The following is a 25,443-nucleotide window of genomic DNA, read 5'->3' as shown; positions in this document are numbered from 1 at the left end:
TGTCTTTGCTCATATAAGGTCAGGGATAAAACAAATTACTCTTGAAAACAAATGAAGAACTTTGGTGAATATTAACATGCTGTAAGGGAACTCAGCTGGGGCTCGTCCCTCGGTGGGGTGGTGGGGCACCACACCGCCTCCCTACACTCTCGGCTGGGTTGGGGAATACCCAGGCTATGGCCCAGACCTTCAGGCTGGGTCCCGTGGGCAGTTCGGTATAAGCCCAGGCCCTGGGTCAGGGCGGGGCAGCAAAGAAACAGTCAGGGGCTCAGGCCCTTAGGCAGGGGCTGAGCAAATAGTTCAGTATAGGCCCAGGCCCTGGCTTTAGCAACCAGGGGGAGGGGGAGACTGCCACCCGTGAGGTGGGTGGCAGGACGACACAGGCCCACCCACTCCACTGCGTCCCAGCCTGGGGCCCTAGCAGCAGTCGAAGACCCGCTGCTGTGTCAGTGGGGATCCTGGCCGCAACACACTGACATTGCCCTCTGGCAGTGCTGCAGCCAGACTGGGGTCGGCTGCCCCCGGGCTACTTCCAGACTGCCCCTCATAGGAGTTTCCACCACCATGGGCTCCTCTGGGTAGCTGGCGAGGGGTAGACTTGGCCGCTCCTCGGAGTAGCTGGTGCAGGGTAGGCTCAGCTGCTCCTCTGGGCGTCGATCAGGGTCAGGCCTCGGCTGGTCCGGCCAGTCCTCGGGTCGGCCATGGCTTGCCAGGGTCTCCCAAGTTGGAGCCAGGCCACGGGCGTCTGGCCTCTCCAGCTGCTGTTGCCCAACTGAGCTCTGGGGTTGGGCTTTTCTACTTCTTGTCCTGCGCCTTAACCTCTGGGGGGCGGGCAGAGGATCCATGGGCTCCGCCCACTTTGGTGTCTGTGGGGGGGGGGTTTGTCCCTCGGCGGGGTGGTGGGGCACCACACCACCTCACTACACATACTGATATCCACCCAGAAAAGTAACAATAAAAGTACATCAAAAAGTTCCTCAGTTATTTTTTAAACGACAACATAACTGAATGTAAATCACAGAAGAGAGGAAATCTGTGCATCCAAGCAATTACTCCCTAGCCTTTATACTTTTGAAATCTGTCACGTTTTCTTCCTCTGCAAATTGCTGCTGTTATGGAAGGGACTCAGATTTCTGAAAACTAACCCAATAGCAGCAGCACTTCTCATACTGATTCATTTCCTTACAGAGCCTCCTTCAATAATGCAGTAAAACAGACAACTGTGTGGTTACTTACAAGTTTTTGAATCAAGGAACCTATCTCATATCCCTTCAGTGTTAAGAGAGGCTTTCATCCCAGCTACTAGGAGCTTGATTACCAATGAATACAATAAAAGGCCAAAGGTGATAAGAAAACTAAACTGAACTGTGGAAATGCTTTTGGAGTGTCATTTTTTTATATATAGTTCCAGTATGAGATGAGAATGACAGGTCTTCAGTTTAATCCTATGACACTCAGTTAACTCAAAGTTGTTCCGCTTACCTGATTGGCTGCATGTTATTAGAAGGAAATGTAAGAAGACTGTACATAAAACAGAAATATTAACATTCGGTTTAAACAGATTATGGTTATAACTTATGAACTGTACTTTCAGAAGAGATTTAGAAATAGAATTTTTAACAAGTTATGTATTTGAAAAGGGACGGAATAAATGGTAAATTTTCAGAATGGAGAGGGGTAATTAGTGGTGTTCCCCAAGGGTCAGTCCTAGGACCAATCCTATTCAACCTATTCATAAATGATCTGGAGAAAGGGGTAAACAGTGAGGTGGCAAAGTTTGCAGACAATACTAAACTGCTCAAGATAGTTAAGATCAAAGCAGACTGTGAAGAACTTCAAAAAGATCTCACAAAACTAAGTGATTGGGCAACAAAATGCAAATGAAATTTAATGTGGATAAATGAAAGTAATGCACATTGGAAAAAATAACCCCAACTATACATACAATATGATGGGCGCTAATTTAGCTACAGCTAATCAGGAGAAAGATCTTGGAGTCATCGTGGATCATTCTCTAAAGACATCCATGCAGTGTGCATCAGCAGTCAAAAAAGCAAACGGGATGTTTAGGAATCATTAAAAAAGGGATAGAGAATAAGACGAAGAATATTTTATTGCCGTTATATAAATCCATGGTACACCCACATCTTGAATACTGCATACAGATGTGGTCCCCTCATCTCAAAAAAGATATAGAAAAGGTTAGAGAAGGGCAACTAAAATGATTAGGGGTTTGGAACGGGTCCCATATGAGGAGAGATTAAAGAGGCTAGGACTTTTCAGCTTGGAAAAGAGGAGACTAAGGGGGATATGATAGACGTATATAAAATCATGAGTGGTGTGGAGAAAGTGAATAAGGAAAAGTTATTTACTTGTTCCCATAATATAAGAACTAGGGGCCACCAAATAAAATTAATGGGTAGCAGGTTTAAAACAAATAAAAGGAAGTTCTTCTTCACTCAGCACACAGTCAACCTGTGGAACTCCTTGCCTGAGGAGGTTGTGAAGGCTAGGACTATAAAAGGGTTTAAAAGAGAACTGGATAAACTCATGGAGGTTAAGTCCATTAATGGCTATTAGCTAGGATGGATAAGGAATGGTGTCCCTAGCCTCTGTTTGTCAGAGGATGGAGATGGATGGCAGGAGAGAGATCACTAGATCATTACCTGTTAGGTTCAGTCCCTCTGGGAGACCTGGCATTGGCCACTGTCAGTAGACAGGATATTGGGCTGAGTGGACCTTTGGTCTGACCCAGTATGGCCATTCTTATGTTCTTATCTTTTTATGTTATGAAATCATGGACTTATAGGCTAGAAGGACCTCGAGTAGTCACCAAGTTCAGTCCCCTGCACTGAGGCAGGACCAAGTAAACCTAGACCATCCCTGACAGATCTTTGTCCAAGCTGCTTTTTAAAACCTCCAGTGATGGGGATTTCACAACCTTCTTTGGAAGCCTATTCTGGAACTTAACTGTCCTTACAGTTTGAAAGTTTCTCCTAATGTAAAACTTTCTTGCTGCAGATTAAGCCCATTACTTCTTGTCCTACCTTCAATGGACATGGAGAACAATTAATCACCATCCTCTTTATTACAGCCCTTAATATATTTTAGACTGTTTGAGTTCTCCTCTCAGTCTTCTTTTCTAAAGACTAAACATGCCCAGGTTTTTTAACCTTTCCTCTTAGGTCAGGTTTTCTAAACCTTTGGTCATTTTTGTTGTTCTCCTCTAAACACTCTCCAATTTATCCACATCCTCCCTCAGTATGGCGCCCAGAATTGAACATAATACTCCATCTGAACTCTCAACAGTGTCATGCAGAGAGGGACAATTACCTCCTGTGTCTTACATATGAATCTCCTGTTAATACACCCCAGAATTACATTAGCCTTTCTCACTACTGCATCACATTGTTGGATCATGTTCAATTTGTGATTCACTATAACCCTACAGGTAAAAATAAGTTGTTTAGTCCATTAAGAAAATGTGTACAACCGTTTTGTTGAGAACCTCTAGTACCTCCATGCTTTGGAGGATGGGCTTGAAATTTGGTGGGTGAGTGAGGTATCATCTTGTCTTTTGCTGTTTCCATAAAAACACACCCTCATTTGGCCAAGTTATAAACCTTTGAAAAATATCTTAGTTCACACATGCACACTAGGTTTCTCGTTGCGAAGCATTCTTTAGCTCACTGGTGCAGGAACTAAGAAGGACTTTCCCTGCAGTTGCTCCTCTTGGCTGCTGCTGCTGGCCACTGGTGTGCCAGGCACCACCAATGGGAGAACATGGAGACTCTCCCTTCTGTTCTGTGAGTATTCCTGCTGCTGGTGCTCCGGCAGCCTGGAGGAGGAGCAGCCTGACTGAACTGCAGAGGAGACAAGAACCAGATCCCAGCAGGAGGCCTTGTTTTTAGAGTGTTTTAGAGTCTATATTTTGAGGGCTTGATTTTGCAACCTTAGCATTCTTTTAAGGTAGTTTCTTGGATGTTATAACATAAACAGGAATGAGTTCTAAGCACCGACAGATCTAGATCAAAATGCTAGTTTGGGCACTGTCCTAGACGTAGCTGCCTGCATGTTTATTAATTGAGGGTTCCGTAGGACTTCCCCCAAAGGTACACCAGATGCTTAGGATAATAAGCCTAAATTGATAACGGGGCTTTGGTGCTGTGGTGTCTGGCTGTAGCTCCTCGTCTGGGTGGACTGTGTATTTCTTGAATAGTTGTTTCATTCTTTCCTCCTGAGAAGGCACAGAATAGTGTGAAGCCATAGTCTGAGATCTCTCTGCAAGGTTCTATTTTGTCCCCGACTCCTTTTCTATGTGTATGTGAAGCCACCAGGGGCTACAGCAAAAGATAGGCAGCAGTGTCATCAACGTGCAAATGGTCCTTTGTTTATTTCATTTTCATCAGAACTGCTCTATATCTATGCCAGGTTATTGTGTGATATTCTGCCTGGCTCTGGATTTTGCCACTGTTATCCATGTTTTTGTGGTTTTATTGCAGTGTGGTCTATGTGGGTCTACGTTTAGGACTACTGAAGCTAGTGCAAAATGTGACTGGTTGCTCATCTGGTGATGTTGGCTGTAAGGAACATACACAATAAAACTTGCTCCCTATTTGCTTCCAGGTGAAACTTAAGATCTTGACTTTTGATCTATAAAGCCCTTAAAAAGCTAAAAGACAAACTATTTTTCTGAGAGTTACCACAGCAGCTGCCATAAAATAGCGTGCTCCAAATAGTACTCCCTGGATTTAATAATCAGGCAGACATCCTACGTGGTGAGACACAAGGTGGGTGAGGTAATTTCTTTTATTGGACCAACTTCTTTTGGTGAGAGAGACAAGCTTTTGAGGCACAAACAGCTTTTCTTCAGGTCTGGGAAGAAGACCTGAAGAAGAGCTCTGTGTGGCTCAAAAGCTTGTCTCTCTCACCAAAAGAAGTTGGTCCAATAAAAGAAATTACCTCACCCACCTTGTCATCGATGACAAATAAATGTGTTAGTCTCTAAGGTGCCACAAGTCCTCCTTTTCTTTTTCCGGATACAGACTAACACAGCTGCTACTCTGAAACCTGACCTAGTAGTGTCACAGCTACGTCCTAGGGTGCCCCTCAGGAAGGAGAGAGATTAGTATCTTCAAAGTCTTATTGTTTCTTCCTAATGACCCATCAAGGCTGATGGCCTGTTGTTTGGTGTGTGTCTCCCAAATACACACACAATTGTAATTGTTACATAGTCAATATTCCTAACTTTAGATACAGAAATGATACATGCATACACATTGGATAATTACATTCAGTAAATTATGGCCTTTCCGATGATACCTTACAAGACACATCTTGCATAAAATATATCTCAGTTATGCCATTTCCATATCATAAGCATATTTCCATAAATAATAATTGGGTGTAACATCACAGACAGTTATTAATCAACTAGTCATAAAGAGGCATTCATCATTCAGTAAATGTGAATATGGATTTTGGATGAAACATTGGAATTGGATTTGTCTTATGACTGCAGAAAACACTGGAAGAGTTTGGATAGTTATATGAGTTACAAGGAGCTTGTGGCTAGGCCAAACAGCTGTGTTTTCTGCTTTGTTTATAAAGTTGTTGAATGGCCTCATGGGGCAGAGTCATGTGGACATCAGAATGCTGAAAATGCTGTTGTTGGAATAGGAGTTGTATTTTAAAATTGATTAAACTTTGTGTGTGATCTACTAGTAAATACTATGTAACAGAATTCCAGGGAAGGATGCAGTGTCGGAAAATACTACTTGTTTTGATGAGATATAGCAGTAACAATCAAAGCCTGTCTCGTCATACCCAGGATTTGCAAAGATGGCCCATTGACCCCTTCAGATTGCATGGCAATGTTTCTTCTTTTGTAAATCCTATGGTATTATGTTTTATTTCTGCTTGTATCCTTTCTTCAACTAGACTCAAAGACGCCCCTGATATTTTAGCAAAACATTTATTTTCAGATAGACTGATCTGCATCAAACCACTGGTCATTATGACAGTGTAGTCACTGTTGTTAATTTTGATTGCTTTATCATTTTGCTATGAAGGAAAACTTAATTTGCACTCTGATCCCTCACTGTTTGATCCTGGTTGTGTCATACAACTTCACACCGACTGAACTTTCCTCTAATTTTCTTTCACTGATGGCATTTTTGTTTCTTTTGAATCATAATTTTTGTTCTTTATTTTTACATAAAAGGCCAGATTTTGATCCCTGTACTCATGTTTAAGGATATTTAAGGATTTAAGGATGTTTAAGGTGAGGCCAGTCAGCCTCACCTCAGTCCCTGGAAAAATCATGGAGCAGGTCCTCAAAGAATCAATCCTGAAGCACTTGCATGAGAGGAAAGTGATCAGGAACAGCCAGCATGGATTCACCAAGGGAAGGTCATGCTTGACTAATCTAATGGCCTTTTATGATGAGATTACTGGTTCTGTGGATGAAGGGAAAGCAGTGGATGTATTGTTTCTTGACTTTAGCAAAGCTTTTGACATGGTCTCCCACAGTATTCTTGTCAGCAAGTTAAGGAAGTATGGGCTGGATGAATGCACTATAAGGTGGGTAGAAAGCTGGCTAGATTGTCGGGCTCAACGGGTAGTGATCAATGGCTCCATGTCTAGTTGGCAGCCAGTGTCAAGTGGAGTGCCCCAGGGGTCGGTCCTGGGGCCGGTTTTGTTCAATATCTTCATAAATGATCTGGAGGATGGTGTGGATTGCACTCTCAGCAAATTTGCGGATGATACTAAACTGGGAGGAATGGTAGATACGCTGGAGGGGAGGGATAGGATACAGAAGGACCTAGACAAATTGGAGGATTGGGCCAAAAGAAATCTGATGAGGTTCAACAAGGACAAGTGCAGAGTCCTGCACTTAGGATGGAAGAATCCCATGCACAGCTACAGACTAGGGACCGAATGGCTAGGCAGCAGTTCTGCAGAGAAGGACCTAGGGATGACAGTGGACAAGAAGCTGGATATGAGTCAACAGTGTGCCCTTGTTGCCAAGAAGGCCAGTGGCATTTTGAGGTGTATAAGTAGGGGCATAGCGAGCAGATGTAGGGACGTGATCGTTCCCCTCTATTCGACATTGGTGAGGCCTCATCTGGAGTACTGTGTCCAGTTTTGGGCCCCACACTACAAGAAGGATGTGGATAAATTGGAGAGAGTCCAGCGAAGGGCAACAAAAATGATTAGGGGTCTAGAACACATGACTTACGAGGAGAGGCTGAGGGAGCTGGGATTGTTTAGTCTGCAGAAGAGAAGAATGAGGGGGGATTTGATAGCTGCTTTCAACTACCTGAAAGGGGGTTCCAAAGAGGATGGCTCTAGACTGTTCTCAATGGTAGCAGATGACAGAACGAGGAGTAATGGTCTCAAGTTGCAGTGGGGGAGGTTTAGATTGGATATTAGGAAAAACTTTTTCACTAAGAGGGTGGTGAAACACTGGAATGCGTTACCTAGGGAGGTGGTAGAATCTCCTTCCTTAGAGGTTTTTAAGGTCAGGCTTGACAAAGCCCTGGCTGGGATGATTTAACTGGGAATTGGTCCTGCTTCGAGCAGGGGGTTGGACTAGATGACCTTCTGGGGTCCCTTCCAACCCTCATATTCTATGATTCTATGATTCTATGATATGATTCTGTCATGGAGGTCACCGATTCCGTGACTTTAAGAGACTTACATGACTTCTTCAGCTTCAGCCCACTGCAGCTGCAGGGCTGGAGCAGCTGTCAGCCCCCACCCAGGAGCAGCAGCAGGACTGGGTGCAGTGCCCAGGGCTGGGTCAGCCTACACTATAGGAGCAGTGGCCAGCAATCAGCGCCCAGTGGGACTCCCACTGTTAGTCCCTCCCCCCCAGGGTATTTTTAGGAAAAGTCACAGACAGGTCGCAGTCTTCTGTGAATTTTTGTTTATTGCCCACCACCTGTATGTGACTTTTGCTAAAAATACCCATGACAAAATACTAACCTTACTCATGTTGAATAGCACCTGCTCCAGGATTAGCTACATTGTCTTCAGAAGGACTACTTGTGGAGTAAAGCACTACTCAGTATAAGTGAAGGGATCAAAATCTGACCTGAAAGTAAAGCTTCTAATTTCTAACCAATTTGGATAATGCTGTTCATTCTTGGTTAAGGATCCAGTTAAAACTCAAACTAATATTGCTGATTTTGTACACCATTATTGTACAGTTGTTCCACTTCCATAGTTTCTCATTTACCTTGTTTTATAAACGTTTTGAAAAGGTTGAAAGAAGAGGTCCAGACCTTGGAGTATTACTAGAGAGCTGAGGACTTGACATTCATTATTTATTGGCTGCTGGTCATGCAATTTTCATCTAATTATTCTTACTTCTGCTCATTCTGGTGTGATTTTGAGTATTGTCTGGTATGCATAATCCCCAGGCGATTTCAAATGAGACATTCAAGTTTTTTTTTTCTTGGAAGGAAATTGTCTTGTTTTTGAAATTGATCCCATTATATAGCAGTGTCAGTATTGGTCTTGTTAGTACTTTTTTTCCTTTCAAGATGTTTACCCATTAACTCTTTTGAGATTAATCAAGTGGTAAGTCAATTAACATCAGTGACATCTTGTCTGGATCTGTGGCTTACATGGCTAGTGAAACTGTTTACTCACTTCGGTTCCAATTTTGACATGTTTTACAAACACTTGACTGCTTCTGTGATGGTTCCAGATGCTTTAAAATTGGCTCCTATGACTCCCTAGTTTGAAAAAAAAAATCTGTTTTTTCTCCAAATGAACTGCTAGTTTGACTCCTTTCCAATTTCTTATTTTTTGTCAAAGTTTCTGACAAAAGTTGGGGGTGAACAATTGCAGTCCTATTTGGTTTCAAATGAGGTGTCTACTGTAGAGAGGAAATTTCAATTTGGCAATAGCTCACTTCCTAGTACAGCGAAGGTTCTATCGGAGGCTGTTGAAATCAGCTGCAATGCTGTTCTTATGCTGTTATATCTCCCTGCTGCCTTTGATATAATACACCAAAAGCTTGTCTATATTTGAGATGACAACATCAATAGAAGAAAAATGTTATACTTCAATAGCTCTTGCAGTAAGCAAACTGGCGTGCAGGCACTATGAGAGAGAGGTTGAGCGTACACACATCTGTTTACTGGGTACCTGACACTTAGCTTTAGGTTTTCAGTTTGAGAAATTGTTGTCTGAGTTTGGTTTTGAGGATGAGATGTAGCAGGCAAATACTGTATAACAGTGGCCTCTTACTCAGAACTTTAAAATAGAACCAGAGTAGCTTGCTTTTCAAGGTTTCCCAGGCTGGAAGTTTTGGGGGAGTTTTCATTAAACCTTAACTGTGGGTTGTATTTTCATCTTGACACGCTGTATAATTCCCAATAATGAGAGCTCAGTGTTCATTGAAAGGAGACTGGATCCCCTGGTTGGTTTTTAATAATTAGCTGAATGTAGCAGTCTTGAACATTGCCTTTTAAAACTGATGTGAATATTTTAGTGCCTTTTCTTCTCAGTAGTTTCGACAACTAAAACGCCTTGCTTTGTGGAATCACAGATTGTTCAGACTTCACCTAATAAAGAATGCAGCTCTTGGGATTCTCAGAGGTACTCTTGAAGGCTTGAGCCAATGCTACATGTTTTCCTAAGACATTACATGGGCTCCTAGTGAAATTCCTGATCTGGTATAAAATTTTATTGATTCCTTTCTGAAGCATGTTACGTGCCTGTCCAAGCATACCATATCTTACAAGCCCTTAATGCCCATTACATTCCATGACTTTCACTTTTTGCAGTTCTTTTTTTTACCAGCTCTCAGCTGGATAAATACTTACTATCATACCAGTTCAATTGTCTAACTAGAAAAAAGACCCCTTCTTGGGAAACAAGCTATATTTATATTAATATTTTTAAATGTCCATCCATCACCAAAAGGCAATAATGCACCTTAAAAATAATGCAATAATTTAACCACAAGCTGCCCCAGTACCTCAGATGCACACAAGAAAAATTAAACGGTCATGATTAAACTGATCCAGCTAGGAAGAAATGCAACAAGTTCTGAAAACCAAAAGAGATTTCAGCACAAATGATCTTGCTTCTTCAAAGCGAGTGTTCCAGCTGATCTGCATACACCAACATCTTCAGGGCTCCAGTGCGAGCAGCACTCTGTGTTGGCTTCACTAAAATACACAATACCTCCTTTGATGCTCCATTGGTAGCTAAAAAAGGGTATTTGATGCTAGGTCACATCAGAGTCTAGTTGACATTGGCCTCGCACAACCTAGTGGGAAACTTGCTGCAAAGGAACAAGAGTCCATCCGAAAGTAAGATAGCAGTGTCAGCACCCAAAAAAAGAAAAAAGAAAAAAGAAAAAATGAAAAAAATAGAGGGGAAGGGTATATAGTTAAATGGTTCCACGCCTGAGTTTGAGATGCCATTTGTAACTTAGTTACAGTATATAAGACCTATTTTAAGCAATTCCTACTTGGTCAATATATATAAAAATTCTGTTGACTATGGTCCTGTTTCAACTATATAGACTGTATGGCCATTGGAGGATCCCTTCCACACACATACACGGCTGTTACTTTTGAGTGTATTTTCTACACTTCTCAGGTTTACTGCCATTATATGGTATTGTGATTTATGAAGCTCAAATGTAATTGGTTTTCATTTCCTTCCTTTAATCTCATTCAGACAGATGAAATCCCTTTGATCACAAACCTGTTAATTTCCATCAGTCTATTTCTGTCTTTGCCCTGTGTGAGATAGAGACAGGTTTTCCATAGAAAACTTAGATGTTTTCAGTAATTTCTGCATATCTGCTGCTTCCCTATGGAGTTCCAATTTACTGAAGCTAAAGTTTGTCATCTTAATTGTGTACATTTAAGAAACCCTGGCTTATGCAGCTCAGCAAGAAAATAAAACACTAATTTCTTCAGACTGAGTTATATGTAGGAAATGTCATAGACCTGATTGATTTCAGCTACTTACTTCAAAAGATAAACAAGATACTATTTCTACGTTTAAGTATGGTATAGCATCCACAAAGCAAGTATTTCAAAAGGTTAAATTTATGAGAAAATAAATTCTGGCAGATGTGAGGACAGATTATAAAAATAAGAAACACTGCATTGAGTTCTGCACACCAAACTCTCAGATTGGTGAGTTTCTCTTCTGACTTCCTGTGTCAGGAAGAGCTCCCAGAAAAATCAACCTGCTTGGATAGTTTCTGTTATCCTGCAGATGTTCCACATAGAAATCTCTCACTAAATTTAGTAGGCATTCCATGCATGGAAAAACTGCAGGATCAATCCATCTATGGCCCCTGTTACCACGGTATCTGAGTGCCTCACAATCTTTAATGTATTTATCTTCACAATACCCCTGTGAGGTAGGGAAGCATTATCCCCAACTTCCAGATGGGGAATTGAAGCAGGAAGACACTAAGTGACTTGCCCAAGGTCACACAGGAAATTTATGCTGGAGTAGGGAATTGAACCTGCATCTCCCAAGTCCCAGCTTAGTGCCCTAGCTACTAGACCAGGGGTTCTCAAATTATGGGTCAGGACCCTTCAGGGTGTTGCAAGGTTCTTAAATGGGGGGTCACGAGCTGTCAGACACGACCCCAAACGCCGCTTTGCCTCCAGCATTTATAATGGTGTTAAATATATAAAAAAGTGTTTTAAATTTATAAGTGGGGAGTCACACTCAGAGGCTTGCTATGTGAAAGGTGGTACAAGTACAAAAGTTTGAGAATCACTGTACTAGACAGTATAGTTAACTAGTATTGGGCCTGATCCGGCACCATCCAACTCAAAGACAGTGTTACCACTGATGTCAATGGGAACAGGAGCAGGGCTATTCAGAGGATGATGTTTGGTGAGTAATGGTATGAGCACGAATCCCCATTTCCTCTTTTTTTATTTAATTTTTGTGAAGCCCTACCATAGCTGCTCATTCTGTATTCATTTATCATTCTCACTATTAACAGCATTGTTGGAAGAACAGTCATATTCCCCACCTCATTGCTAACAGAACAAATGAGAAATTGCCAATGAACACCACCATAATCCATGGCCTTTTAAGCTATGGTTTTAGAAAGGAAGTCCTCCTGAGAATATGTATCTGCAAAACAAAGGGCATCTGAAATGCTACATTCTCTAAAGATTTCTTCTGTTTGTGAGAGAAAAAATTGGTAGTTCATTCCACAGTGGAGACCCAGATGGGATCCTCTTTCGTCATCCTTAGGGACAGAATCATTATTTACGTATTGTAGAAACTCACATATGTGTTGTCAGTCGCTTGCCCATTGTCACAGATCCACGGAATCAGTGCTACTTCCCAGCTTCTAAGCAGTCCCTTGGAAGTACCTGTTCAGAGTGCCAGACCCCCAAGAGGTTCTACTCTTCTTTAAGGGTAGGCCATATGGCCTCTGTGCCTCCAAGACTGATTCTCTGGTTCTTGTACTCCCATTTCACACTGTGAGCTCTGTCCAGCGAGTCCAACTGAGATAGACTCCTGGTCAGAGACTTTTATACTCTTCAGGGACCAATGCACCCCAGCAATTATTTGCAGTGACACCCGGCAGCCTTTTCAAAACAAAGTAGGATTTATTAGTCAACTGGAACACTACATCAGAAGCCCTTAGTTTAGCACAGAGAAGCAAAGGTTAAGATATAGTCCAAACTCACGAAGCCAATGCAATCAGCCATGCTGCTATGGTATCCATTTCTGGCTCTGACTCGCTAGCAGTCTCAGGTGAAAGCTGCTGAGTCTCTCCAACAGCCACCCCAACCCCCTTGCCAACCCCTGTGGAAATGTTCACGTGTTCTGCCTGCTGGATAAGCATCAGTTGTTCAATCCTTAGGGCTCCCAATGTCTTTGTGGATCGATCCTCCATTGATATTGGTCGGTTTCAGCCAGTTCTTTAATGATCCATTCATTCCCCCTCCCAACAGTTACATGACACCACCTCATGTCTCCTGCTCTGCCCCAAGAGCAACTTTTTATTTTTAACCCTTTTGCACCCACAGGGTATCAATGCAAAGTACAGAGGGAAACTGAGGCACACACAGGACTAATACAATATTACAGAAAATTCCCACTTCATCACAACCGTTAACTACCCAAATTCATTCCTGGGAGTTTTGGGTACATAAAGAATACAGGATTGATCTCTGCCTGATTACCAGCAGTGAATCTGGCTGATAATGAGCAAGTCAATGACAATGTAGACTCACGCTTCCATAATGACTACAGTGGAAGTTTAGAGTGTGAAAGGAATGCCAGACTGGGGCCGTAATGAATATGAAACAGCTTGTGATCTGTTATGCTTTTCTTCTCTTGTGCATGTCTGAGGTAGGCAACCATGTACAGATGCAACATGAACAACTTGGTGGTCATATTAGTTATCTCTAGGTCAAATACACTTTTTTATCCATCCTTGTAAATTCACATGTGTGGAATACTGAGTGTGTGTATTTTACAGGCTGCCTATCAATTAATGCATCTCTCATAATCGAAAAAGAATAGTAGAGGTAGAAATAATTTGATACATCAATCCTGTAAAGCTGGGTCATGTTACTTTGAACACTGGTTTTGTTTGTGGTTTTGTTTTTTAACTTGTGTGACTTTTTTTTTTTCCCTTTTTGGTAAGAAAGTTCTGATTTTCACTTTGTCTTTGCCCTTTTCCTTAGTCCATCTCTGACCTGGAGAGACGTACAGCATATTATTGTAAGGACTTCACGTGCAGGACATCTGAATTCTAATGACTGGAAAACCAATGCTGCTGGTTATAAGGGTGAGAGCTTCCTTTCTTATTCACCGTGACAGGCAAAAACAAAATTGGACATTTAAAGGGGAAGCTGAGGGAAATATTCTCAGATGGTTTGTCTGTCACCTGCAATATGTGGAGCTTTTAGTCTTTTTCATTAACAAAAGAGATGTGTTCCTTCTCCTCCTTTAAAGACTGGGATTTGAAATTACTAGAAAAGTATTATGGGCTGGATTCTGGTCAACCCTTACTGCCTACTTTTTGCTACGTTGGTAGCACAAAGCAGGCAGTAAAGCATCTTAACCAGGTCTTTGTGTCTTCCAGGCACAGGTGTACAGATGGTCTAGCTTGATGTTAAGGTCACAGAATTTAATGTCAAGCAAACCTGAAATAAAACATTTCAATTTGGGAATATAAGGGATTTTGATTCAAAATGGCAAAATGGAATGTTTTGATATTACTGAATAGAAATTGTTCAGAACTTTTCATTCTGCACAAACAAGGCTTTGATATTTCAGCTTTTTGCCCTGATTTGGGATGAAAACAAGTGTCAAAATATCAGACTGTCTCAAGGGACAGAAATCCCATTTTTCAATCAGACATTTTTCAAAATTTCAAAAAACTCAGACATGTTTTAAAGTTCTCACTAAATGTTTTACTGGTTTTGACCAGCTGTTATAGATATATATACAGACCATCATAGTCAATGACTAGCAATATCATATAATTCTGCTTATATTTTAGTTGGGCTAAAATTGGACCTTGAATCTAAACACCTCTACATTTCAAGATGGTTTAAATTCTAGTTCCCATTGTCTAAACCCTTTATTGGCTTTATTTCTGGGTTGGAATTCCACCCAAGTTTTAAGTTGAGTCTGTCTTGTGAGATTTATGCCATTTTGTGCCAAAAACTCCTGAGAACAGTCCACAAAGTATCAGAGCCATCAAATTTTCACACAATTTCACACTAAAATTTGGCCTTGAATCTAAACCTTAGCTTTAACCTATTCCAGATCACAGAACATCCACCACAGAACATATTTAATATGTAATTCTGCCCCATGACATTTCCGCTGCATCTGAATTAGAAACAGAAAAAAGGCCCCTTTCATTTTTGGATCCAATCCAGAACCTAAACGATAGAGGATAGTTTTGGAAATGGGGATTCAACTCCACACAGCCTCAAAATTAAAATGTTTTCACAGTCAAGGGTCTGGGTTTGACCCATTTACAATACATATAAAAAAGATAGAGATACAAAGGCCCACACCTACATGCAAGAACACACAGAGAGATACTTAATGATGTTGTCAGTATAGTACTTGTCACTGTGACGCATAGCCTGGCATTAAAAATGTATTGGAAGGAAATGTGTGTTGATATCTTATTATTGTGATTGAAACTATCTAGACTATGGTCTTCAAGTGGTGTAAATGTAGCATCTTGGTTACTATCTAATTTCCAGAATTCTATCCCTTTGTATTTTTTCACCTGTTCCCAAGAAAGGCAATAACGTCATAGTACTCAGTATCATACTATAGTGTATCTTGGAGCAGTTGTCTCTCATTAGGAAATTGAAGAGTTGCATTAACACATGGTATACTAGCAGCAGCAACAGGGCCTTTATAGTTACAACAATTCTTTCTCTGGCTTAACACCCCAACAACCGGAAAGCACACGTGTGCTATGTTTGAATTGTGGTGGGAGATATTTATGAGGTAAAGGAGTTAAGGAGGGTTTCTCCCCCACTTGTCTAAAATCATGAATGTAGACCTGGCTGACTGTGGGGAGGCAGGAAATACGACTTCACCTGGCAAAACTCGGCAGTAGACTTCATAGTGGAATTCAAAGGAGAAAGACAAACTAAGTGCCTCGACCTCTGTGGAGCTAAGGATCAACTTTAACCCAAATAAAAGCACCAGTTTTAACTAAATTATTTTGGCAACTTAGGCTAAGCAAATGGTTCCAATAAAAATCCAGCTCTCTTTAAACCTCTGTTGCTTTTGGATAGAAGAGAAGCAAAAGAGTTAGATTAAATCACAGCATCCAAACCTGAGCTGGAAGGGGGAGTTGCACACCGCTGCTGGCAAGAATGAGACTGTATTTTACTAGTGCACGTGGCAATATTTAGTATAATATTTCACTATTATCCTTCGCTGCTGCCAAGAGTAACAGTTAAAGTATGGGTTTTTCATAGATGAATTACTCTGATCCTTGTGGAATTGTATCATGATTTTGTTGATGTCAAGACCCATATTTCTTCCAAAGCATGTTCATAACAAGGCCGAAAAGAGAATTTTTCTGAAATTGACTAAGGCAAAGTGAGGTGCAAGAAACAAGCTGCCTTTCTTCCATGAATGCTAGAAGAAGAAGGGGAGAAGGGGGAAGGGGGATTGGTTCTTTAGAAATGAGAAATCAAAGGGTGAAAACAACAAAAACTTGGAAGAACCTCTCACTCAAAGGGTCAGCAAAAGCTGGTACTTGAAAGTGGGTCAGCCTGCCTGGGCTGCATGGCAACACCATCCCTCAGCACAGTTACTCTCACTGTTTGTCATTGGGGAACAGAAAGGAGGAGCTCACAAATGTAGCTACTGGCTACAAGGGCTCTAGTTTTCTTTCTTTCTTTTTCTTTTTTTACACGAATGACAAAGATTAACTAATGAATAATACTTGAGCTGCCTTGTGCTTTGCACTGCACTGATACCACTCCTCCTCCCTCCCCTCCTTCCAGTATACTTCTTCTGGAGAGTAAACAGCACTTGTTAAACAGCAGTCAGCTGAATGAACCTCATGGTCAGAAATGGGTTTTCTTTTTAATTATTATTTCACTAAGAGTGAACAGGTGTCTTTACACAGTAGTTTAGGACAAGGCACTCTCAAAAAATAGTTTTGAAAATGTATTTTACAAGCACTCTCAGTCACAGACCTTGTTCATATGGTTTGCATTGTATCCTCAATCACTACAAAAAATTAGGCAAACTATAGAATGCTCAGCATGGCTAGATTCTACCTGTTATTCCACCTCAAATAATTTCTTTTTATAACTAATGCAGGCCTCTGGTCTAGCAAAAAGTTAGAGAGCATCCTTTTTCCTTCCTCTCTTAGGCGTATCAAAACGGTTGATCTTTATCCACTGCTGTAGATTGCTTTGGAAAGGTTACTTGCTCGTTCAAGTGTTCAATCAGCAGTGCAGGTTGATATTGAAATCATAAAAGAAGAATGGAGCATCAGTGCTCACTTGCCTGTAGGTTGAAAGAAACAGAATGCAACAAAGTAATTTTAAGAAGCATAATCATCTCTTCTGAATGGCATCACTGAGCAGGTATTCACAGTTAGGACCTTAATTTAAGGAGCTTCCCATTTCATACTTCTTTACGTGGTACTAAAGTTCCATTAGCAGTCCAAGAGTGTGCAGTCTAGCAGCGAGTACAGCACTGGGGGTCAGGAATGCCAGTATTCTAATCCTGACTCTGCCAGTGACTTACTGTGTGGTCTTGGGCAACTCACTTCACCTCTGCCTCAGTTTTCCTCATCTCTAAAATGGGGATAATATTACTTATGAGAGCAAAATCCAATTTCAATGAAAAATATAAACACTTTAACGGATTGTTTCCATTTACTGACCACCTCTACAGGCATTTTCCCCACTGGAGACATTCCAGTTGCCTGTAAGAACTGCAAGTGATATGTACCTTTTTGCGTCCCGCCTCCCCAGCAGCACAGCTATGGTTTGTAAAGCAGTAACAGAGCATTTAAGGCCTAATCCTGTACCACTGATGGCTACTGAATGTCACCATTGACTTCATTGGGAGCAGGAGAGAGCCCTTAATGTTTGAATAGGCCCTTGAATGTGTAAATTGCTATATAACTGCTCAGTATTCTTTTGATGTGCAGAGCTTGTATTAGATGGGGGCAACACTGGAGAAACACAGAAAGAGGAAAAATAAGACAACACCATTTGTATTCTGATAATAGGTCAGGTTTAAACTGATGTCAAAGGTAAGTATTCAGACCAAGTTCAGAGAATAACTGTAGTGTCTGCACAACATTGCGGGTTATTTCAAAAGAGCTGAACGAGCTTCCCGTACACATTCTGTCACACATTTTAAATCATAAATTAAGAATCAGATGCTAATCATTGCTAACAAATATAAGAATTCTGAATGTGACAAACTTACATTCTAAGCTCTCTTGACTTATAGCAGCCACCTATGAGACCTTTTGTCAGCCAAAAATACCCAGACTGCAGTTCTCTCTGGCCATACCCTATTCCTCCCCGCCCAGGGGCTGCAGGGCAGTGTGGTGGTATAGAACTATTCCCATAACTCTGCACCACCCAGGGAACCCTCTTAAACCAACACCATAAAAAGGCTGCAGTAGCATACAGAGTCTAGACCACTGAATGTAGGGTAACTCAATAGAGGATTCTGACATCCTTCATCAGGGTCCTAGCATCTGCCACTCTGCTATGGAATTCCAGTACTTCATGGATTATATTTATCAAGAAGCAGGAAAGACTGTTATATCATGCACCTTCCAACAAAAGCCAGACCCTTCAGCAATCACCTTTAATAAGCAAATTAAGGGTGGGGGAGGGGAATGAAAAAACACCTTCATTAATGAAATGTCATTGAAAACTGCCAAGTCGGTATGATCCCATGAGTTAGTTTAGCAGGCCCTCAGCTTCCCAGTCCATGTGGATTAAAATTTGAGCGATATCTCCAAGCTATTTCCTTGACCACAGTCAAACATCTAGATGCTATTATTAATTTATTGCCCTACCTGGTTAATTTTATTTTAACTCATTTTGCTGCCCTTTGCTTTCATCATGGGCTTTTGGTGTTGTTCAGAACACATGAGGGCAGCACTCGGCATAGCACCAGGAAAGCAGATGGAAGAAGTCCCTAAAATTATCTGGGATCCTCTCAGAAATGCAGTCCCCTACTTCTCCCAGTAAGGAACCACATTGGCGGAATACACACGATAGGTGAGCAGCATGGGCCCGGAGGAGGAGGAGTGCCCAGTGATAGTGGTGACCGTTTAGAAATGTCAAACATGTTTAAATATCACAGAAATCATACAATTGATGCCAGCACCTTTATCATTTCATTTGTATAAAGTATCATTACAGTTACTGATTACTGTGGAAACTGAGGAGTGGAGGAGATAGAATGTAAATGGTAGGGGAAATAGGGCCATAAATCTTTGATTTTTCAATACAGGGTTTTAGATGATTGTGGGACCTAAAAATTATAGGGTTTTTATTTTCCAGACATTGCATCCTGTTCTAGGTGACTCTTTTTTGCTAGATCATTTCCTCCATTCCATCAGCAAATGCTCAGATGGCAATTATCAGTAATGTTAAAATTACTTTATTCGGTGCTCCAAATTTAAAACTAGGTTAAACAAATTGCCTGGTTTCTGAACCTTATCTGCCTTTGCAAGAATCACCATATCTTTTTTGGGATGCTGGGAAAGGTAGAACAGAAAGTGAGAGGAGATCTTGTTTGGATTCTGCAACCTGAAAGCTTGTAGGATTCTTCTCAGGAGGGTTTATTTTTGCTTAATAGAAATTGATATACCTCCCAATTTTTCTTTTTAAATTACAAGAGACAGCTGAGAGCAGGAACAATAGGTACTGACAGCTACATGGTTAGGTAGTTCCAGAGATGAGTTCAAGAGAAAGGAAAAAAGGATGCCTGGAGAGAGCCCCAAAAAATCCTTATTTCTCCTCCCAACTTTAAACCCATCAAAAACTCCTCATTATGGCAACTGTAATTCTTGCTGAGGCTGCTATCTCTGCAGTGTTCTGTTCCCTGCTGGCTCTAGGAACCAAGGGACTGGCAGTAAAGTCAAACTGGGAAAGTCTGAGCGGCCACACCTCAGTGACTAGATACATAAAGAAACATAGACTGACTATAACATATTGTAATACACTCTAATTTGCTTTTCTGCATTTATAGTATTCATATATTGTGGGCCTGATTTACCACTAAGTTGGTTCAGTTTGACAGTGGTGTGACTCAGTAGTTTTCAGTGGACTTAATCTACCCTAAAACTGGAGTAACACAATGATAAATCAGGCCATACACTTATTTATATCACAGTAGCACCTACAACCCCTATTCAAGGATGAGATGGATTGTGGTTGGCACCGTACAAACAAGCAATAAAGAAGACAGTCCTTGCCCCAGAGAGCTTCCAGGCTTGGCATCCATTGCATAATCCAGGCTATGAACAAACAGTTTTCAAGAAATATACATTATAAAAATTGCAGACTGAACTGACAGCAACAACACCAGCCAGCCCACAAAAATGATAACGTTCGACTTTTTCCCTTTAATACACCTTAATCCAACCCTTTTTCAAAGCCTGCGGGAAGAAAAATTAGCCTTATAGCATGCATGCCATACAGGTCAACAGACTCAGGCTCTGCATGAAAAACTAAAATGATACCTTTCTGGTTTGCAATAATAACTATTCCTAGTAAGACTAGAATTATTGAATTAAACATGAGTAAGAAATGGTTATGCTGGAAAGACAGAACACTTTGCCTTTAGTCCTTAAAAATAAAAAGCCCAAGGAATATATGCAATCACATAATTACATTTATGTCCACTGTTAATAACAACAGTCCTTGGAAATTGGGAGATTTTTCAATCTAGCTGCCTAACTTTACACATACATAATTCTAAGCACAGATGTTAGGCGCAGAGTTTTGTGGGTGGAGCTCAGTTCTCTCTCTCTCTCTTTTTTTTTTTAATAAAATGTGTCCCTAAGAGCCAATGGAGTTTGATTTTCATTGTCTTTTATTGGGTATTTTCAGTAATTATATTCACAAATATTTTGTCACCAGGATGACTATATTGTTTAGTGGACAGAGCTTGGGACTGGGATTCGGGGCTCTTAGGGTGAAATCATGGTCCCATTGAAGTAAATGGGAACTTTGCCATTAACTTGCCTGAGTCCAGGATGTCACCCTTAGGTCTATTTTTACATTGCCAATTACTCTGATAGACTTCGGCCAATTTAACTTTTCTTTGTTTTAGTTCACTTATCTATACCTATTATAATACTTACTCACCTTACAGGGTTATTGAGATGGATATTTAATTATTATAAATACTTATTGTATTATTATTATTTATTAAATATGTATACCGTAACCACAATGTATTTTTTATTCATCCATATGTTGCTGAAATCTGATACTGTCCCTGTGCTTAGTCAGGTGTTCTTTTAAATGTTGATATTCTACTGGAACATAAGCACTTTCAAAAAGATACAGAAATTACATAAGGCAACACAAGAGAGATGTTCTCCACTATGCACCTGATACTTTAAGCAGCACAGAAATGGTATTCGTGTGTCTATAGCTAAAGATCTGTCAGCATTTCCACTTCGAATTCACTCAACTAATCTGTCATAATTTGTTTGGAGTTATTTTCTTATAAATTCTCAATGAAAGGTTGTTTGTTTGTTTTCTGTAATCCAAATATGGTTAGATCTATCTGCTTTTAATATCATGGGGAACCTCAGATGCACATTCAAGGGGAAATTTGGCCTGAAGAGTCTTAAAAAGGGAAATGAGTGGGTTTTTAATTACATTTTGCTCCAGTCACAAATGGCTTGTTTTGTTCAAAGAAAATTTACAGACAGTTGGTTTTGCAATGGAGTTGTCTCTTTTGGAGAAATACACTGTAAAATGACCATCACTGAGTTTAAAAATTGTAGCTTACATTACCACACATGCATCATAGCCAACTTTCTTTCAACAAACCTTTTATAAAGCTAGTGCACCAGCATACAACCCTTAGATTTATTCCCTTCATACAAAATGAGTCATTTTATAAGAGATAGAAATGAATGGCTTCAGTGCAGTCTTTATGGCCAAAATCCTATCATATAGTGTGATACCCATGCCAGAAGGTGGGGGGCAATCATAGAAAAAGTAGGGGCAGGGCAGGTTTTCTCATTCTATCTCAACACATTTCACAAGGTAACTTTTCTAGGGGACAAGGAGATAGATCAGGTTTCTTGATCACTCTGATGAGATTCTCAACAAATATGAAAATGCAATAGTGTTTTTCTGTGATGTGGATGACAATGCATCCACAGGTAGTGGACTTAACTAGTGACCTGTTTCTCATAAGCTCCCAAATGACCATCAAAGAGTAATGATTTTCAGTCATTACTGCCTGGGGCCTGATTTGCATCGATGACCCAGAAGTGAAGAGCTCTGTCTCCTATTACAAGTCCTTTTAGTCAACCAGTCTTCATCTAGTAAATAAGCTAATATGCAGGTGTATTTTAAATTCCTGAAATAGGCGATTATTGTGAGGATGTAATTATAAATGCAATCTGCAGGTTGATTTTCTGCATCCTAAGGTTTGTTGTTTTTTAAAGTGAATTTAGGTCTCATAAAGGATGCTATGTTGACAGAACTGCAAACAGAAATTCTTTATCCACCAGACTGAACCGACCGTGGAAGTATAAACTTCCACATGCTGCTCTGCCAGTGTGCCACAGACCTCTTTATTTTATTTCTTATAGATCACAGAACAGTCAGTAGTGACTTTCAGTCAGATAGTTCAATCTACCAATAAAATCTATATGGTAGTCTTGAGTGTGATGTTGGATAATATAGTGTTGGTATTATCTGAAGAAATCAAGCTTACTGATACAAATAATCAGTCACTGGGTTGATATAATTACATGCAGAAGTTAAACATAAGTTTTATTGAACAAACAACATACATTGTATCCTTTTTCTGATTATTTGCTATCACTTTTCTATCTGCATATCTGGCCCCCAAATTTTCAGTGTATCCCATTATAATGTAATGTAATAAATAGGGGAGTACACACTGCACCTTTCTGTCCTACAGACAGACCATTATGTTGTGTGATCCTTGGAACAGAAACTGAAATTTCCTTCTATTCTTGCTGAGTCCTTAGAGGTATCTGTATTTTGGGGAAATATGTGGTTTTCTGTTGTCTTGGCTATAAGCAGAAACATTTACATTTTGGTTATAAGCAGAAACATAAAAATGCAAGGAATACGATTGCATTCTTTCTATACTCTCCTTTGAGTTTCAGATACATTATGTGAATTTGAAAAGCATGAGTGTTGGTTTTATCCCCAAGAGTAAAAAGAACAGTATCACGTAATTTGTCGTTGGCTGTGCAGCACAGTTATGTGTTTCAAAAGTCAAATCCCATTATTTTAACTTTCTGGTAGCTTTTGGCACAACACAAGGGAATTGGGATTTAAGGATGTGGCTGAAAAATGCTAAGTTCTAATTCAAAATCTCAAAAATTCTTTTCGCTGTAATTTGACACAGGCAAAATAGGACAAAGCATAAGCAGTGCTACTTAAAAACAAACACATTTTCCTTGTAGCATCCTTTACCATCCCTCCATTTTTCCTTTAAATAAATCTGCTTTACACTTGACATACCAAAATACTTCTAACATTTGCAATAAAGCTAATCAAATGACAGAAATTAATTAAAGTTATATGGAATTAGAACTAAATCTATTTAGTAAGTTATCCATCTTTAATAACCTGTCAAAAAAGTTTGGGCAGAAGATCCATTCTAAGATCATCTTGCGGAAGGATGAGGGATGGAAGAAGTTGTAGGATGAGTAACAAGGGGAGAGTGGCTAATTTCAGAAGTATTAAGAATCTCTTCATGTTTAAGATATTGTGAAATCCTTTTTTAAAAAAAACAAATATTGACCAAATTCCTGTGAAATACAGACATCCTTGTAGATGAGAAGGACAATCTACAGGCAAGCAGGGAGAATTGAAAGAGGGAAGCTTTTCACTGCCAATTAAACACAGATGTTTTGGAATTTCTGTTGTCAAGTACAGAGTTGCCAGCACAATATCTGGCATCAGCATATCCAAAAACAAAAAAACAACAACAAAAACCCCCACAAGATCTAAAACACAGTCAGACTGAGAGCAGTCCTGTGTAAAGAGGAATACTACAAAATTTCCTAAGCAAGTGTAATAATTTTCCTGTTTACTTTCACTACAGCGCTAGTTACACTTGCACCTCTGTCTGATAAATATGCACAGCACCAATACAGCTGTGGAAACAAATTCAGATTCAGTTAAATATTTAGCACAGTCTTGTATTTTAAAGCATTTCAGTACAGATGATTCTGTCCTCATTTGATTTTCAGTGAGATTGATATAGATGCCTGGGTCTAGAATAACACAAAACAAATCCAAAACTCCAAAGAAATCCTGCTATTTTATTTCTCCCAATCGAGCTGAACAATATCTAAAAGCACAGAAACATGCCATATATAGTGGCATTTCAGGCAAGTAATTTTGCAGGTTCCAGCTGGCTGGATACATACCAGTGGCTTTAGATGAGATCAGTGGCCAGATCCACAACTGGTGTAAATTCACTTCACTGGCAATTTACACTAGTTGAGACTCTTCCCCCAGATGTATTTCTAAACTCTCCTACTGCCAGCAGTGTCTTCCATTGATTCAATATTGGTAGTATAAAGCATGCTACCAACATAAACATTAGGCAATACCTCTATACTGTCAAAGCTGTTTTCAGGGATTGGAAAATTAGGGGGAATAGTGACAATTGCTGAATAATATCAAATTAGGAGAAGACATTCTGCATCCCATATAGTTGTTTCATTTGTTTCTGTCAGTCCAGTATCTGAAGGGGGATTTAATAATCAGGCGCTCTTATAGTGGCTAAACTGTCTGTGAGAAGAGGTGATCAGAAGAACTGAAGATCATTTCATTAACATGGACAAGGGCAAAGTGTAGCAGCATAACTTAAATTCAGTTTAGCTATATTAGACATTATAAGTACTGTATTTTCAATTTGGCCCAGTTCACCAAGAGACTGTACGAGATTTTAAGTAATGACTGCATTTATACGTAACAGTCATTAATACTTCTGCATTTGATCAAATCTTGGGAATGGATTCTGTCCTTTAAAGGCTGCACTTCAGGGTGGGCAGCACATAATATGAAGTTTACATCACCGTTATGTATAAAGAAGAACAGTCTTTTCCTAAACATCCTACATCTTTTCCTACGCATGAGAGTGTTGGCCCAAAATAAAGGGATTACGTACCTTTCCTAGAAAAACTGGGGAAGATCTGATAAGCTTGCATAGTTAATCATTGCTAGATGGTCTCTGGTTTTATAGTGGGGGTAAGGGGAGCTGCTCTGTGGATAAATAAATGGACATAAGCCTCTAGGAATGTTAGTTCGTCTTTAATGATAAGAAGAGTAAAGAGATCAGCTAAAATTCAATATTTGCTTTGTGAGACTAGTTTTCCCCTTAAACCTGTCCTTTTATGTACATGTAAAGCTCTGTGTACACCTGTGAAACTGTATAAACAATAGTAGGCCAGGTTACATGTGTGTGCATGAGGAGAGACATAGCTCAGGGACCATTTCTGCTCTTTGCACCCCTGAGCAATCCCTAGAGCACAGTTGCAGTCCCTCCTCTCAGAGAGTGCAGAGGCCGCTTCCTCCCAACACACCTGACAGCATTATTATGTCAAAGGGAGTGGAGAGGAGGCAGGACCGTGGGCTCCCTATGCATTCACCCGCCAGCAGAGTTAAATGGGCATGGAGGGGGAGTACACTGCTGCTGAAGTGGAACAGC

At 40.3% G+C, this 25,443-nt stretch overlaps 1 protein-coding gene across 3 annotated transcripts in view; it reads left to right on the top strand.

Annotated features, from left to right (window-relative positions):
• Positions 1-25,443, top strand: part of LOC125637150 (proprotein convertase subtilisin/kexin type 5) — a 305,277-nt gene that overhangs the window by 171,125 nt on the left and 108,709 nt on the right. For all 3 annotated transcript variants that reach the window (XM_075128725.1, XM_075128726.1, XM_075128727.1), the window contains exon 10: positions 13,707-13,810. In XM_075128725.1, coding sequence (XP_074984826.1) covers positions 13,707-13,810 — 104 coding nt within the window. The remainder of the gene's footprint in view (positions 1-13,706; positions 13,811-25,443) is intronic.

This window comes from Caretta caretta, chromosome 5 (genome assembly GCF_965140235.1).
Source record: "Caretta caretta isolate rCarCar2 chromosome 5, rCarCar1.hap1, whole genome shotgun sequence".
In the NCBI taxonomy this organism is placed as follows: Eukaryota; Metazoa; Chordata; order Testudines; family Cheloniidae; genus Caretta; species Caretta caretta.
Note: the sequence above shows the minus strand (reverse complement) of the source record. Positions and strands in the feature narration are given on the sequence as shown.